The sequence below is a fragment of the Sus scrofa genome, chromosome 9 (genome assembly GCF_054392235.1).
Source record: "Sus scrofa isolate SSC_HxYL_T2T_F1_AM1 chromosome 9, Sscrofa_HxYL_maternal_Yorkshire_Landrace_v2.0, whole genome shotgun sequence".
In the NCBI taxonomy this organism is placed as follows: Eukaryota; Metazoa; Chordata; class Mammalia; order Artiodactyla; family Suidae; genus Sus; species Sus scrofa.
The window spans coordinates 72,890,545-72,909,331 of NC_139391.1; the positions used below are offsets into that span (position 1 = coordinate 72,890,545).

Consider the following 18,787-nt stretch of genomic DNA (forward strand, 5'->3'; position numbering starts at 1 on the left):
GTTGTACCCAAACAACTTTTGTGCTTCTTATGAAGACTGACAAGATGTGTAATTGAAAAGAAATTTAAATTGAAGGAAAGCAGAACTATATAATACTTACTCTATGTGATAATAAGTGTATTATAAGCATTAAAAATGTAGTCATGGTGCAGTGGTTAACGAATCCGACTAGGAACCATGAGGTTGCGGGTTCGGTCCCTGCCCTTGCTCAGTGGGTTGGGGATCCGGCGTTGCTGTGAGCTGTGGTGTAGGTTGCAGACGCGGCTCGGATCCCGTGTTGCTGTGGCTCTGGCGTAGGCCGGCGGCTGCAGCTCCGATTAGACCCCTAGCCTGGGAACCTCCATATGCCATGGGAGCGGCCCAAGAAATAGCAAAAAGACCAAAAAAAAAAAAAATGTAGTCATCATGGTAATTTTATTCTTGACAATAAATCACAGCCTATTTAAATAAAATCTCCAATTCTCATAATTGAAGTAGGGGCTTATGGAAATAGAAGATAGAAGTGCCAACCAAAGATATTCTTACATTGAGAAAATCTGTCATTTTACCAACCTAAATTGATCTGCTTAGCCCAGACCATAATGTTGATCATAATTTCTTAGCTGGAAAGCCTTATATTTGAGACTGTAATAGAGGAGCAAAGCATCTCAAAAAGAGGTACTGAGCATTTAGTAAAAACTTTTGTTCTACATCTACACTTCTTTAATTGTGTCTGTTGGAGATACTGCACATTTATTTTAAAATATAAATTTAGGAGTTCCCGTCGTGGCTCAGTGGTTAATGAATACGACTAGGAACCATGAGGTTGAGGGTTCGATCCCTGGCCTTGCTCAGTGGATTAAGGATCCAGCGTTGCCGTGAGCTGTGGTGTAGGTCGCAGAGATCTCGGATCTGGCGTGGCTGTGGCTGTGGCGTACGCTGGCAGCTGTAGCTCCGATTTGACCCCTAGCCTGGGAACCTCCATATGTTGCGGGCATGGCCCTAAAAAGCAAAAATAAATTGGAGTGTGGCTTGGTGTGGCTCTTTTTGGGTTCACTGTGTCTTGGACTCTCTATGCTTCCTGGACCTGGATGTCTATTTCCTTTCCCAAATTAGGGAAATTTTCAGCCATTTGTTCTTAAAGTAAGTTTTCTCCTCCCTTTTCTTTCCCTTCTCCTTCTGGGGGCTATAACATGCAAATTATTTAGTATGCTTGATATTGTCCCTGAAGTTTCTTATGTGGTCTTTGCTTTTTCAAATCAGCTTGATTAATTTTACTACTCTGTCTTCCAGTTGCTGATCTGTATCATCTACAATACCTTGTAGTGTAATTTTTATTTCAGTTTATTTTATTCTTCATCTCTTTTTAGGTCTTTTTATGTTTTCTAACTCTTCATTAAACTTCTTACTGTGTTCCTTCATTCTCTTCTGATTTTGTTGAACTTTCCTATCATCATTACCGGAACATTTTATAAGGTAGATAGATTGCTTATCTCCACTTCACTTAGTTCTTCTTCTGGGTTTCTTCCTTCATTTGGAAAATATTCCACAGTTACTTCATTTTACCTATTTCTTTGCATTTATTTCTATATACTAGGTAGTTTAGTTATGTTTCTCAATTTTGGAGATGTGCCCTTATATAGGAAACATCCTACATGGCCATCAGCATACTCCACCGTGCTCACTATATCTATATGCTCTAGTGTTATTCCCTAGGTGGGCTGCATGGGCTCTTTTGTTGTGGCAGAGTCACCTACTGGGGAATACTGATAGGCAATGCTGGCTCCAGGCTGGTTGGCTGCCAGGCCATGACTCATGGAAACTGCTGGCCCACTAGTGAGTGGGGCTTGGTCTTAGTGCAGGGAGTCCTAGGGCTTATTTCTGTACCGGGTCCTAAGCTGTCTGGCTACTCAACCCAGTACTCAACCCAAAATGCCTGCCACCAGCCTTTGTTTCCCCAAGAGGAGTACCAGTTGCCTCCTTCTTCTTCAGGAAGCTCTCCAAGCTCAGAAATTGTATCTGACCCAGGCACTTTCAAACTACTGCCTCTTGCCTGGATTTCAGAGTGTATAATGTTTTTCATTTATCAATGTAAGTATTTTTAGTTTGAAATTTCCCAATCGGACCCACTTTTGCTGCATTCCATAAGTTTTAGTATATTTTCGTTTTCATTCATGTCAATGTATTTCTAAGTGCCCCTGTGATTTCTTCTCTGATAAATTGGTTGTTTAAAAGCATATTTTTAAATGTTCACAATATTAAGAATTTAACAATTTTTCTTTTGATTTTGATTTTTAAGTTTGTCCTTTTGTGGTCAAAGAAAATACTTTGTATATCTATCTTTTAAAATATCTTGATTAATTAGTATTGCTTTTTGGCCTAACATAATAAATTGCTATCAATTATGTTTTTGTTATGTAATTATGTTATGAATAACAAGAATTTGTATTCTTCATCTGTGACATAACATATGGTCTAATTTAGAAAATGTCTTATGTGCACTTGAAAAGATTGTATATTTTTGTTGGGTAGAATGTTCTCTATATTTCTATAAGATCTAGCTCATATTGTCTTGTTGACTTCCTCTGCTTCTTTACTTATCTTCCATCTAGTTACTCAATCAAGTATTATGAGTGGGTTTTAGAGTCTCCAAATATTATCATAGAAATGTCTATTATGTAGAAATGTTTATTATTCCTTCAGTTCTGTAATTTTTGCTTCATATATTCTGATGCCCTTTCATTAGATGCATCAGTGTTTATAATTGTTATGTCTTCTCCCAATACTTAACTGTTTTTAATAGATAATGTCCTTCATTGTCTCTTATAAACTTTTAGTTTAGGCTATTTTGTCTGAAATAATGTATCCATTCCTACACTCTCTTTTTTTCTTTTTTGTTTTTTAGGGTTGCATGGAAGTTCCCAGGCTATGGGAAGAATCAGAACTGCAGCTTCTGGCCTACACCACAACCAAAGCAATGCAGGATCTGAGTTGCATCTGTGACCTACACCAGAGCTCACGTTAATGCCAGTTTCTCAACCCACTGAGTGAGGCCAGGGATCAAACCTGCATCCTCTTGGATACTAGTTGGATTCTTGTCCACTGAGCCACAGTGGGAACTTCTGCAGTCTTTTGGTTACTATTAGGAGGAAATATTTTTTCTATCCTTTCACTTTCAACCCACTTGTGTTTGTGGATGTCATATGAGTCTCTTATAGATAGCATATAGCTGGATCATGTGTTTATATGCCAATCTCTGTCTTTCAATCAGCTTGTTAATTCCATTTATATTTAATAAAATTCTGACATTTCTGTCATTGTTCTATGTCTTTTGTATGCCTTATAGTTTTTTTTCCTCATTTCCTTAATTACTCTTTTCTTTTGTGTTCAGTTGATTTTTATAGTGAAATGTATAAATTCATATGTAATTTTCTTTTCTGTATATTTGATAGCTTTTTTTTTTTTGGCCACGCCTGCAGTATGCAGAGGTTCCCTGGCCAGGGATTGAACCCATGGCAAAACAGTGACAACACTGTATTCTTAACCCTAGGCTACCAGGGAACTCCTATAGCTATTTTTTGTGGTTATCATGGGGATTACATTTAATATCCAATAGTTATAAAACTCCAAATTGGTTATATACCAACTTAACTAAAAAAAGTAGTTAAAAAAATTTTTTTACAGCAATGCTAGCTTTTATAATTGCCCATACATTTACCTTTAGTAAAAACTATTTTTCCACACAGATTAGCGTTACTATCCTTTTATTTTACCCTCCCAGAATCCCTTGAGTATTTCTTGCAGTTGTGGCCCAGGGGTTACAAACTCCCTTGGTTTTTATTTCTGGGAAAGTGCTAATTTCTCCCTTACTTTTGCAGCAGCATTTTGTTAGGTAGAGGATTTTTGTTTGGGAGGGTTTTTTTTCTTTTAGCACATTGAGTATATATGCCCACCATTTTGGGGGCTCTGCATTTCTAATGAGAAATCTCATAATCTTATTTAGGATCCCCTATGTGTGATGATTCTTTCTCTCTTGGAGCTTTCATTAGTCTTTGTTATTGTCTTTTGAGGTTTGTGTTTTAGTGTGGGTCTCTTTGAGTTCATCTTACTTAGAGTTTGTTGAGCTTTTGATATATTTACATTCATGTCTTTCATCAAATCTGGGACATTTTCAGTCATTATTTTTTTTTCAATAATGGCTCTGCTCATTTCTATTTTCTCCTTCTGTAAGCCCCATAGTATATATGTTGGCCTACTTGTTGGTGTCCCATAGGTCCCTTGGGCTCCATTCATTTTTATTCAATATTTTTTCTTTCTGTTCCTCAGAGTCAATTATCTCCAGTGATCTATATTCAATTTCTCTGATTCTTTCTTCTTTATGCTCAAATGTGCCTTTAATTCTTCCAGTGAATTTTTATCTATTATTGTTCTTTCCAACTCCAGAGTTTCCTTTATGTTCTTTTCTAGGTTTTCTGTTTCCTATTTGATATTTCCATGTTTTGCACACATTGTCTCCTTTACTTTCTAGATTTTGTCCTGTAGTTAGGCCTCTTTAATGCATGACTTTTCTTTTATTTCAATTTTTTTTGAGGCCCTAGGTCCATGGGGATTAGGCAGGAGGCCTCCCTGCCAAAAAAGGAGGACTAAGTAGAGAGATATTATTTGACCTTCTTTTGGAGGCATGGGTTGCTGGCCACATTTCTTCTTGGGGCAGTTGGCAGCCTGGAGGTGCAAGTGAGCTTAACATTTGTGGAAGATCATTCTTTATCAATGTATTTTGGGGCAAGTTTGTAGAGGGCAGGCTCGAGGATACCACCCTAGAGGCAAAGCACTAAGTTCAGGATGGATTCTTTCTTGCTTGATACTGTAGTCTTGGAGGGTATGACCATCCTCCACCTATTTACCTGCAAAAATTCATGCTGTTGATGAAGCAACTGTCTTCCTTCTCATGGATTTTGGCTTTGATGTTCTCAGTGGTGATACTGGGCTTTACCCTGAGAGTGATGCTCTTGGTTGCAGGGTCTTTGTAAAGATCTACATCTCCATGCTTGCCACATTCCCCCTCACTGAAGTAAAATCCAGCAGCAGAACCAGCATTCATCAATTTACCACTGAGACCCTTTACAAGACAGTTATTTTAAAGTCTTCATTTACTAGATCTATCATCAGTTCTCTTTCAAGGAAAATTTCTGTTGATTTATTTTTTCCTTTGAATGGCCCATTCTTCCCTATTTCTTTGCATGCCTTATGACTTTTTAATTTAATTTAACCTTTGAATTTAAACTAAAAATTGGATTTTCCCCTTTCCCTAGAACTGGCTCTTTTCAGTTATATATATATTTTAATTGCATGGTGTCTCTGTGCTAAAGGTAAGCCTGATGTATAAACTGAAATTTGTCTAAGGTCTTTCCTGAGCCTTTTTCTTGGCATGTACAGGCCCAATTTGTGATTTGTCCTGCATATATAGTTGGTTTTTAATGTCCTAGCATTTTATGTATGGCTCCTGAAAGGGGAAAAAAATGAAGATAAAGGCAAATGTCACTGGATATTTAAGTCCCCTGAAAGTTATTTCAGACAGTGTGGAAGGGACTTTTACAAATTGGAGTGTGTATGTGACAGCAATGGCTGCTCACATCTTTGTCTGATTCTTTGTAACCAGAAGCATCAGTCAGTGATAAGAACACAGATCCTCATATTTGGAGGACAGGGTCCTTTTTGCCCATCCTGACTCCCACAGGCTAAATATAAGCTGCTCCAGGAACACATGCACAGTCCCTGCTACACTGCTATCGTTGGAGTTAGGTAGCTGCCACTGTGCTAAGAACTGAAATTGATCAAACTAAGTCAATTTACCTGTTCAATTCTTCATCTGGAAATCACAAATCATCCACAGAAGCCAGAGTTCCAAAATAGCAACATCAGGCAGATTCTACCAGTGCAACTGTTGTCAAGGTGGGGAGAAAGATTCCTGATGACTCTTAAATTGCCATCATCCCAGAAACACACATTATAATCGAATCAATGAGTGGGCCTTGGGGGAAAAGTGAGCTGGAAGCAGGTACAGTATTTTTTATATATTATCAATTACAAATAATGGAACAGTCAAGGAATATTTATATCAAGAGAGCCTGGTGGGCATTTTGAGGGATACCAAAAATTTAAGACATACACTCTCCTGAAAGAAGTTATACACTTCTTGAGAAATAAAATGTATAAAGAGAAGCATCAAAGCAAGTTAGTAAATGAGAAGGTGAAGTATCGAATAGATAGAATGCCTAGCAATCATGACAGTAAGAGTCCAGAAGGAGGAGTTTTACTGTGAATTTAAATCATCAGGGAGGATTTCATCATGTAGGAGTGTTACTGAGCTGCTGCTAGGAAGATACAGGCACACCTTGGAAACAGTGCAGGTGTGGTTCCAGACCACTGCAATAAACCACGGAAATGAATTTTTTACATATGTTTAAACTCTGTTTACACTATACTGTAGTCTGATAAGTGTGGAGTAGAAGTATCTAAAAAATGTACATAACTTAATTTTAAAATACTATATTGTCAAAAAACACTGACATAATCTGAGCCATCATCTTATAACATTAAATTAACATTAACATTCATCTTATAACATTAAATTAACATTAACATTCATCTTATAACATTAAATATCACTGGTCACAGATCACCATAACAAATATAATAATAGTAATAAAGTTTTAAATATGTGAGATTTACCAAAATGTGACAAGAGACATGAAGTGAGTGAACACAATTGGAAAAATGACTTGCTCCTGACAGGGTTGTTACACACCTTTACTACTTTAAAAACTCAATAAGGTAAGAGCAATAAAAAAAAGGTAAAACTGTATTCTAATCTAAAGGATATTAATAAGAGCTCAGAATTACCTCGTACTCACTGTGTGCCAGAAGCTAACTCATCCAATCCTCAAAACATGACAGAATAATTTCGACCTTTTGCTTGTAGGTCAGTGTGTGTTCACATGCAGAAACTCTTTTTTGATGAAGTTTCAGATTTAGTTATCACTTTCATTATATTTTCCTTAAGAAACTTCTCCCTCAATTTACTGTAGTGCAGAAAAACAACCATATAAAATTGTTTTCATGACTATGTCCATCTTGTAGCTGCTAAAAAACATAGTACTTTTCTTTTCTCATTTAGTTTTTCCCTAATTGGAGCAAATATTCTACATTGTGAAATTTCTGGAAATGGTGTGGCCTGGAGTGATCTTCCCCCAATATGTGAAAGTAAGTTTGTTCTCTGTTTAGAAGTTAGAGCAATAGTTCTCAAACTTTTGGCTTCAGGGCTCTGTTGTGCTTTTAAATTAACATAGACACCCAAGAGCTTTTCTTTATCTGGGTTATTTCTATTGATATTTATTATATTGGAATTAAAACTCAAAAAAATTTTTAAATAATTATTACTTCATTATTAAGAAGAAAAAGCCTAATACATGTTAATATATGCAACATATTTTTAATCAAAAATCAAAAATTTCCAAAATAAGTAGTGAGAATAGTGGCAGTTTTCCAGTTTCAAAAATTTCTTTAGGAGTTCCCATTATGGCTTAGTGGTTAACGAATCTGACTAGGAACCATGAGGTTGAGGGTTCAATCCCTGGCCTTGCTCAGTGGGTTAAGGATCTGGCATTGCCATGAGCTGTGGTGTAGGTCTCAGAGGAGGCTCGGATCCCACGTTGCTATGCCTCTGGCGTAGGCTGGCATATACAACTCAGATTAGATCCCTAGCCTGGGAACCTCCATATGTCGCGGGTGCGGCCCTAGAAAAGACTAAAAAAAAAAAATTCTTTAGTATCTGGAAGACATCTGTATTTAGCCTGTTGCAAAAGTCACAAAATTTGTAGTCTCTGCAATATTTCACAGGACGCTTGTAGACGTAAAATTGAAAAATGTCAGTAATATTCAGCATTAATGTGAATAAGCAATTTAGTACATAGATATAGTTATGAATCATAAAGCATTTCTCAACTACACTGAGCTCTCTTTTTACTCACAAGACTATTTTAGCATTTAATTGTCAGCATCTTTTATGATGATAGGAATGAAATTTATCTTGGCTGGGCAAGATATGTATTTCATATCTTATGGAAGTATTTATGAAAACAAGTTTTATTCTAAAAGTTATTTTCTATATCAATGGCTTGAATTTTGGATGATACATTTTCACATACAGACTTTTCTAAATGGCTAGTGGATTCACAACTAGTTTATAGAAATCATATATTAATGGATTTTTGAAGACAGTCCATAGGACTTTGCTATCTGAATCTATTTCCTTAACCTCATATCCTTTATCTCCCTTTTTAAGGGATTTTTTGTGGAACACCTGCAAATATAACAAATGGACATTTCACTGTTTACAAGGAACAGTATGAATATAATGAATTAGTAACTTATAGATGTGATCCTTCAGATGAATCAGATGAATATTCACTTATTGGAGATCCCCTTCTTCTTTGTGTGGGACATGACAGATGGAGCAGTGACCCTCCTGAGTGCAAAGGTAATAATACTTTCATTTATTTCCTTCTTCATTTTCAAATACTCTGGAAACACTTCATAAATTGTTTTACCTTCAAATAAACAAGAGCCGTATATGCTTGCTCCTTCTGCTACACTGACTTCTAATTTAACATCAGTTAAATCAAATTAAAAATAGTTCTAGTTGTAGTGTTCCCACTCATCACTCCACATGCCCTTGGAATTCCAATTTATACATTTTGAAGTACTGTGTATAAGCATGGGTTAGGATTTTTTGCTTGAAAGCATCAGAAAACTCAATACTCACTGGCTTAAAAATAAAGAAAGGTTTATCTTGTATTATAAGAACTCTGAGAGTTCTGGCTATAGGAAATGGTAAACTGTGAAAGATTAACTCCTCTCATTGATAATTGCTTAACTCTGGACAAAACTTATTTAAACAACAATGTTTAATGACTACAGAGTAACCAAAGCAGCAAAGAACCAGCTCTTAGTTTCATAGTTCTTTTCTACTGTTTTTTAGTCTCAATTTCATTTACTTCCACTCTGTTCGTTATTATTTTCTTCCTGCTACAAACTTTGGGTTTTGTTTGTTCTTTTTTTTTTCCAGTTTCTATAGGTGTAAGTTTAGATAATTTACTTGAGATTTTGCTTATTCTCGAGGTAGGCATGAATTGCTATAAGCTTCCCTCTTAGAACTGCTTTTTTGTGTACTTCATATGTTTTAGAGAGCAGTGTTTCCATTTTCATTTTTCTTAAGATGCTTTTTATTTTCTTTTTTATTCCTTCATTGACCCATTGATAGTTAAGTAGTATGTTGTTTAGTCCCATGTGTTGGATTTTTTCCCAGTTTTCTTCTTATAGTTGATTTGTAGTTTCATACCATTGTAATCTGAAGAGATACTTCATCATAGATTCAAATGTAAAACCTAAATAAGATTTTAATAGAAGACATAGAAAATACTTGTGAGTTAGCAAAGATCTCTTCAAAAACATTAAAAACATTACCCTTAAAATAAAAAAATAATAATAAGCTACACTTCTTAAAAACTCAAACATATTGTTTTAAGAAAGAAAAAAAAGAACCATAGAGTGGGAGAAAATATTTGCAAAGAATATTCCTGCATGGACTTAAAGCTACAATATATAAATAATTCAAAACACAATAAGAAAACAACCCAGTTTATTTAAAAAATGGGCAACATATTTGAATAGAATTATTTCACCAAAGAAGATATGTGGATGCCAAAAAAGTACATGAAAAGTTGCTCACTACCTAATACCAATGGTACACAATGCAGTACCATTAAACACCTATTAAAATTAAAAAGAAAAACTGACAATACCATCTTTTGGTGAGGATATGGAATATTTTGAACTCTGATATGTTGCTGGTAAGAGTATAAAATGGTGTGACCATTTTAGATCACAGTTGGGCAATTTCTTATAAAGTTAAGCATACACTTAAGGTATAGTTCAGCAATCCAAGTAAAATAAAAATATTTACACATAGAAACCTGCATGAGAATATTCATAGCATTTTTAGTCATAATCAGCCCACTGGAAACAACTCACATGTCCTCTAAATGATGACTGGTGAAAAACCTTGGTACACCTGTGCAATATAATAATACTGCAGAATAAAAAGAAATGAATTTTTAATCCATGCAACACTATAGGGATAGGAAACAGATCAGTGGCTGACTGGTAGGGGAAGGTAGTTGAGAGGTAGATAGGGTGGATTACAAAATGGCATGAGGAAATATTGAGGGGAGGATTATGGAAATATTCAATGTCTTTATTGTAGTGGTTATACATGATTATTTGTATGTGTTAAGCATCACACAGCTGTACACTTAAAAATGCTTTACTGTATATAAATTTTATCTAGCAAATCTAACAAAGAAAATTGTTAATGCAATTAACAGCAGTTTAGCACAACAGAGAAAGGATCAGTGAACCAGAAGTCAGGACAATACAAACCCAGCCTGAGTTGAAAAGAAATATTAAGAAGAGAGAGAGACACTTTTACACCTGTAGAAGAGTAACAGCCAGCAAACATGCAAGTAAAAGGAGTTTTAGAAAGAAAAGAGAGTATAGACAATTATTTGAATTTGATCCAAAACACAACTCCACAAGTCCAGGAAATACAATAACCCTAGCAGATGAACAAATTTTTTAAAATTAAGCAAGAAATGCCCACTAAACTAAAAGCATCATAGTGAATTTACTAAAAATAAGATAAAAAGGAAAAAGCAGCCAGTGGGAGGGAAAAATAACATATTGCATTCTCTCTTCCTCACCCCAAAGTAGGAATGACAGCTGACTTCTCTTAAGGAACTGTGGAGACTAGAAGACAATAATTTCTGCTAATGCGCTGAAAGAAAAATAAAGCACTTACCTAGAATTCCCAGTCAGGGAGAAATCTTTCGAAACTTAAAGTCATAAATAAGAACTGTTTCAGATTAAAAAAAAAAAAAGCCAAAGAATGTCATTAGCTGACCTGAACTACAGGAACTGATAAATTCTGTCTGAAGAGAAATGATACCTGATGGAAATTCCAATCCACAGGAAGGGAGGAAGAATACTCTTCTGGTTTAAAAGGCTGTATGTTTAATCTGGCCCTCATTGAAGTTCATATTTAATCTCATAAAATGTTCTCTTGAACTCACTGTTCAGCCCGGTATTTTTTGTTTTGTTGTGTTTTGCTTTTCCAAATTCTGAAAAGCCCATTAATGGATGCTGAAGCCAATCTAGAGGTAATGACCTATATTTTGCTCCTGAGGAAGTAGAGTGGAAGAGGAAATACCAGAGCACACTGGTTAAGTATTAACTCTTAACATTATTTCAGGTCTGTGTGTTTATATGCTGGTTTACAACATAAAATGTGTTTCTTGCTCTCTGGGATGCAGTCTAAAAGGTTTATAAACACTGCCCAAACTGCACTGGCCTTTGTTTTTCTTGAACAAACCAGTTCCTGTGTGTTCTTTCCACCTGAGAACTTTCTTTTCCATATGTTTTCATGCTAGCTACTTTTCAACTTTTAATTTTCAGCTCAATATTACCTTCTCAGAAAAAGTCTTTTCTACCTTTTTAAAAGAGCAGGGGACTGTAAGTGGTGTCAGCATGACCTAAAAAAAGTCCTCGAGCTAAAGAGCACCAAAAGTTGCTTTTGAACTAACCCTGACGGAGAGGAGGTAGGATGGAATGGGCGTTTGGGGTTACTACATGCAAACTATTACATTTAGAATGGGTAAGCAATGAGATCCTGCTACATAGCACAGGGAACTCTATCCAATCTCTTGTGAGAGAAGATAATGGAAAATAACATGAGAAAAAGAATGTGTGTGTGTATATTCAGTTGTACAACAAATTGACACAACATTGTAAGTCAACTATAATTTATAAAAGAAAAGAGCTTACCCTGAATTTGTATCTGGATGTCGGCTATGGTAGTCAGATCTCTCTCAAAATGGGAAAAAAAATATAAGAAAGCAAACTATAATGAGTTTATTCGAGGTGGCAAAACATTTTTAGATTTCTCTAAATCTGTTTGCCAGGATTCAAATGCACCAAAAAAGCATTTTTTTCCAAATGTCTTGCCTTTCATTCTTTGCCTTTTTTTTTTTTTTCTCACTGAAAATTACTACTTTGCACTAGATTTTTGATCCTGTGTGAAAGCAGCCTTCCATTAATTCTGGAATTTTTCCCTCTTCAGTGGTCAAATGTAACTATCCAGTTATCCGAAATGGAGCAATGATATCAGGATATAGAATTAAATATTACTACAAAGCAGAAGTTGTGTTCGAATGTAACGAGGGTTTTATCCTTCTTGGCAACAACACAATTGTCTGTGGTGCAAACAGTACTTGGGAGCCTGAAATACCATCGTGTATTGAAGGTATGAAGGGTGTCCTTTTCTTTTCTTTTCTTTTTTTTTAAATTTGTTCCTTTGACATAAGATATCAATAACACAAAATAATTGAAAAGAAGCAATTTTAGTAGTTATATGTCTTCTATTCATTTCCATATCAGATGAATGACTTCTAATTCACAAAATCTGCTATTTTGATTTTTCTTTTTATAGGATATAGATCACAAAGTTGTATAAATTTCTCTTGTTTAGCATTTTTAATATAAAATGGACGGCAAACATTTCTCAGAGTAAATTAAAGGATGCAAATTTTTACCTAAATAAGTAAGAAAAGCATAATTCATATAATTAAATGGAAAGCAACAAACCTCAAGTATTTGAACAAGTTTCTATTTTTTTGTTGTTTTCCAGGGTCTTCTGCCACTACGACGCTTTCAACGTCCAGTGTCTCAGGTTTCACAAAGTCCTGCTTAAATTTTGCAATACCCTTTAAATTCCTTGAAATTTTTTCAAAATTCTCCAAGTGTCTCATGATTTACATTTTTTTACTAATGACAGGAGGAAGAACACATTTACAGCCATTTCAGTTACTATACTTAGTGATTCTAAAATTATTTAACATAGTCCGCATATAAAAAACGAGTGTGTAAACTTGGGCAAGTTATCTAAACTTAGAACATTTTTACTTACTCGTATAAGGATTTAATGCCTTCATCGCTGGGTGATATTAAAGTTACAATGGGATGTATTCAAAGCACTGAACACAGTACCTGGCATCTAGAAAGCCTTAAAGGGAGCTCATCTAATTAATAGCTTCACTTGAATCAATATTAGTGTAAAGGAAGGTCCATGGCTTCTGTTTTTTACCATGTATGTTTTCTGTGTCATCAGCATTGCTATTTTATTCATTTTAAAAGTGATCTGTTGACACCTTTACAGGGTATCTTCCGGGTCCAGGACTATGTTTCATTTTCCTGACAAGAGCCAGTTTGGTTCTTTTTATACAGTACAGTTTTAACTGGGAAATTTCTGCTGTCTCCAGAACAAGACCGATATTTTACTTCCCCCACCACCCCCATCCCCACCACCTCATGCAATTGCTACTTTTCTCCTTACTGGGCATTTTTATTTGGCAACAGAAAGTAAACTTCATAGCACCTGAAAGGCAGGAAAAGTCTTCACTTACTGACAAGTAATGGGTCATTTCTGGCAGGGACTACTGATCAGCTGCTCTGTTAAAGACTATTTTGATGTGTGGAAGGAGTTATCCTCCTGATTTCAGAGCTGCTCTCTCTAGCTTCTGAGGAAGAAGCAAGAGACAAGAGGAAGAGTGGGAAGAGCTTTATCCTGGGCAGATGGCACTTGAGGTCCTGGTGTAGCTCTTTTCACACAAGTGACATCATTTCTGTGGGTTCTGGTTTCCCATTGTTTAAGGATACCAACAAATGTCAATTACTGGCTTCTAATTTATTCCCTACTCTCTTAATATTTTAAAGGATTGAGGGGATTTATTCATGTTAACAAGGTATTTAGAACACCTTTTTATAATTAAACCTGGTGCCCAGTAGCCTCTTCGAGTACCTTGAGTGCTGTGAAGTTTTGTGGGGAAAGAAATGGTTTTTTAGTGGATGATCTGTAAAGATGGCATATGAAAGTTACACTCATTGACCCACCTGTGCTTATCCACGTGGTCCTAGTGGAAATATGTACTGTGTGTTTATGTGTTTATTGACATGCTCTTCTGAAAGGGTTGACCATTAGCATTTCATAAGGATTTAAAAACTGTGATACATGTGATTTCATGTTTGAGAGAAGTGATGAATTGACTGTGAGGACAAGTTTATAAAGATAAACTACATGGATCTTGTAAAAATATCAAAAACCAAAATTCCTCATGAATCTGTCAATCGTTTTTTATCATCAATTTGAGAAAGACTATGAAAAGGATCATTAGAGACATATAATGATGATAAGGTCGATCTGATTATACGAATATGAAAAAATGTGAGCAAAAAAGTAAGTGGAAAAAAAAGGATACCAATTATGATAGTATGTGCATAGTATTTCTTCAAAGATTCATGCAATTATTCTGAACACATTATTTTTATTATTTATTATTTGTTATCTTCTAGGATTTCCATTATGAACATTCATATGCATACATTCTTATACTTGTGTGAATATATATTTAGGGTAACTTTCAAGAAGTAGAACAGCAAAGTTTGGAAATATATGTATTTTTCATTTTGAGAAATAAACATTTTTTAAATAAAAAATCATAGCTAGTTCTATAATTTTGTATTGATGATACTAGTGAATTGAATTAAATTTATTTTTCCAGGTCCTCCGTCTATTCTTGGAACTACAACTTCAGTGGCAAATTATCCAGGTTCATACCTCTTTATGCTGTGTACATTGCTTAGAACTTAATAAGATGATGGATGAGAAATGATATCATATGCTATGCTACTTCACATTTCTTTAATTATCAATGAAGTGGAGATTTTTTTGGTCTACATCAATTATATTTACTTTTGTCCTTTGTTCATTTTTTCTGTGTGGTTTCTAAAATATTTTCTTGTTGACTTTTCAAAATTTATTGTATATTAAAGCACTTTTAACATGAAGTGGAATTTCCCTCACCTTATTTTTACTAGTCAGTTTTCTTTTAAGTTATTATACTACTGGATATAGACTGCTTTTTATAACTTGTAATTATATAAGTGGTATACTTAGATAAATTTGTAAAATTTCAAACGTTACAAAAGCATACACCATAAAAGGTTGATTCTCCATCTCTTTCTCTGGTCTATTACTGAACTTAACCTTTTAATAGTTTAGAGTGTCTTTCTTTTTCTAAACATCAACATCCTTCCATGTGTAGGTATAGATATTTTGGCATTTTCTTTTTCTTTTTTTTTCTTAACCAAAAATAGCATCTTGCTGTTCATTTTTTTCTCAAGTTTGCATATTTCCACTGAATGTCTTGAATTGGAAGTGAGGTTAGATTTAGTCCCCCCCCCCCATTTTTTTTGCGTTTTAGGGCTGCACTCTCGGTGTATGGAGAGTCCTAGGCTAGGGGTTGAATCAGAGCTGTAGCTGCCGGCCTACGCCACAGCAACTCTGGATCCAAGCCGCCATCTGCGACCTACACCACAGCTCACGGCAACACTGGATCCTTAACCCACTGAGCAAGGCCAGGGATCAAACCCGCAACCTCATGGTTCCTAGTCTGATTCGTTTCCGCTGCGCCACAGCAGGAACTCCTAGTCCCATCTTTTTTTAATGATGACTTTAATATATACCATATTTCATTGAAATATTCTCCTATCATTGGTCACTTACATGAGCAGGAGGTTTACATTCATAGGTAGTTGGATGTGTTGATCTTTTCCCTAATAGCTGTTAGTGGTATCTTTCTTTTAAAAGTTTCAGGTTTTCCCTATGCTGAAGTTATATAAAATTTCAACCATGTGATTGCTTGGTTGCATTAAATCATGGATTCATCTCATATGTGGAATGAGATTGGGTCCCTCTCCATTCCACCTCCATTCTTTCCATGGCAAAGTAGCACCCTTTTTTGAATACGTTTTCTTCTCTCCAGCTGTTTTGAAGGTTCAATTTTTATTGCACATTAAATTCACAGGTGTTCTAGTCCTCTTTCTGTTCCCTTGACTACTGTCCATTCGTGTGCCAGTACAAATTTCATTTTTTACTGCAATACTATATATGTTTTACTATCTGGTAGAACACTTGCTTTTCATAAATCCTGGGACGAGGGGGTAGGATCAGATCATGGCACTAATAAACTAGAGGGAATATTCCAAAATTGCACTTGCCAGCACCAGAGTCCTGTGGTATGACTCCTAAAAAATGGCTACTGCCAGCATCTGTGTCCTCAGAATGAGTCCCACTTGTCTCTAGCCTCTCCAAGAGGCTCTCCAAGATCAGCAGGACGGTCTGACCCAGGTGCTTTTGAAATTACTGCTTCTGCCCTGCGTCTCAAGAGCATGTGGTCTTTTGTGTGTGCCCTTTAAGAGAGGAGGCTTTATTTCCTACAGCCCCCTGGATCTCCCCCAAATAAGCCCCACTAGCCTCAAAGCCAAAGTTCTGGGAGGACAAGTTTATAAAGATAAATTACAGGGACATTATACACATATCAAAAGTAAAAATTCCTAGGGAGTCTGTCAACCACTTTTTATCATCAGTTTGAGTAAGACTGTGCAGAGGATCATTAGTGACATATAATGGTGAGAAAGTAGATCTGATTATGTGAATATGAAAAACTGTGGGCAAAACAGCAAGTGGGAAAAAAGGATATTAATTATGTAATATGATACTATGTGGGTAGTATTTTTTTTTAAAGATTCATGTGTTTATTCCGAACACATGTTTTTATGAGTTATTATTTGCTAACTTCTGGGATTTCCATTATATAGTACAAAACTACTATGAACATTCTTATGTATACATTCTTATGCATTTGTGTAAATAAGTATTTAGATTAATTTTCTTTTTTCTTTTGCTTTTTAGGGCCACACCTACAGCATATGGAGGTTCCCAGGCTAGGGGTTGAATTGGAGCCACAGCCACTGGCCTATGCCACAGTCACAGCCATGCAGGATCCGAGCTGCCTCTGCAAACTATACCACAGCTCACGACAATGCCAGATCCTTAGTCCACTGAGTGAGGCCAGAGATCAAACCTTCAACCTTATGGTTACTAGTCGGATTCATTTCCACTGAGTCACAACAGGAACTCCAAAAGTAGAATAGCAAAGTTTGGAAAGCATGTGCATTTTCATTTTGAGAAATAAATCATTTTGTAAAAAAAACAAAAAAAAAACAAAATTAATTCTATAATTTTGTATTGATGAGGCTAATGAATTGAATCAAATTTATTTTTCCAGGTTCTCACTCTACTCATCGAACTACAACCCCAATGCCAAATCATCCAGGTTCATTGCTTCTTTATCCTACTTAATTTTTTAGAACTTAATAAGATGATGGGTAAGAAATGATATAATGTACTAATTTGCACTTCTTTAATTATCAATGAAGCTGAATATTTTTGATCTACATTGATTATATTATTTTTGTCCTTTGTTCACTTTTCGATGAACAAATATTTTCTTGACGACTTATCAGAATTTATTGTCTTTAGCACTTCTAACACGAAGTAGAATTTTCTTCTGGGTTATAATTTGCCTTATTTTCCTAGTCAGTTTTCTTTTAAGATTATTATACTATTGGATATAGACTGCTTTTCATAACTTTTAACCACATAAGTGGTATACTAATATAAATTTGTAAAATTTTGAACATTACAAAAGCATACACAGTAAAAGTTGGCACTCCATTTCTTTCTTTGGTCTGTTACCAGAGTTAACCTTTTAATAGTTTAGAGTGTGTTTTTATCTTTTTCTAAACATCAGCATCCTTCTATGTGTAGATATACATGTTTTGTCATTTGCTTTTTTTTTTCTTAACTGAAAATAGCATCTTGCTGTTCATATTTTTCTCAGACTTGCACTATTTTCCACTGAATGTTCTGAATTGGAACCAAGCTTAGATTTAATCCCTTCTTTTTTTAAATGATGACTTTAATACATACTGTATTTCATTGAACAATTATCCCAGCATTGGTCACTTATATGTGCAGAAGTTTTACATTCATAGGTAGTTGAATGTGTGATCTTTTCCCTAATGGCTATTAGTGTTGTCTTATAAAGTCTTCAGGTTTTCCCCATGTGGAAATTATACAAACATTTCAACCTTGTGATTGCATGGTTGCATTAAATCATGGATTCATCTCATATGGGGAATGAGATTGGGTCCCTCTCCATTCCACCTACCTTTGTTCTATGGCAAAGTAGCACCCTTTTTTGAATACGTTGTCTTCTCCCCAGCTGTTTTGAAGATCCAATTTTTGGTTTTTTGGGTTGTTTTGTTTTGATTTTTTTTTGATCTTTGTAGGGCCACACCTGCGGTATATGGAAGAAGCCGCAGCAAAGCAGGATCTGAGCCACATCTGCGACCTACACCACTGCTCATGGCAACGCTAGATCTTTAACCCACCGAGTGGGGCCAGTGACCGAACCCACGTCCTCAGGGATATGAGTCGTGTTTGTTAACCACTGAGCCACGAGGGGAACTCCCTGAAGGTCCAATTTTTATCACACATTAAAATCACAGGTGTTCTAGTCTTCTTTGTGTTGCCTTGGATACTGTCCATTCCTATGCCAGTACACAATCGATTTTTTTACTGCAATGCGATGTTATGTTTTCATGTCTGCCAGAACACTTCCTTTTCATAAATGCTCACATTACTCTCTATGTTAATTTATGTAGATCAACTTTTATTTTACTTTATTGATAATTTTAACTGACATTGGCTTTAATTACATTCCCATTTTTG

At 35.5% G+C, this 18,787-nt stretch overlaps 1 protein-coding gene across 4 annotated transcripts in view; it reads left to right on the forward strand.

Moving 5' to 3' along the window:
• LOC100515090 (membrane cofactor protein) overlaps positions 1-18,787 on the forward strand; it is a 41,046-nt gene that overhangs the window by 9,804 nt on the left and 12,455 nt on the right. For all 4 annotated transcript variants that reach the window (XM_084976939.1, XM_084976938.1, XM_084976936.1 and 1 more), the window contains 6 exons: positions 7,157-7,242; positions 8,324-8,518; positions 12,215-12,397; positions 12,782-12,823; positions 14,712-14,759; positions 17,280-17,327. In XM_084976939.1, the coding sequence (XP_084833065.1) occupies positions 7,157-7,242; positions 8,324-8,518; positions 12,215-12,397; positions 12,782-12,823; positions 14,712-14,759; positions 17,280-17,327 (602 nt within the window). The remainder of the gene's footprint in view (positions 1-7,156; positions 7,243-8,323; positions 8,519-12,214; positions 12,398-12,781; positions 12,824-14,711; positions 14,760-17,279; positions 17,328-18,787) is intronic.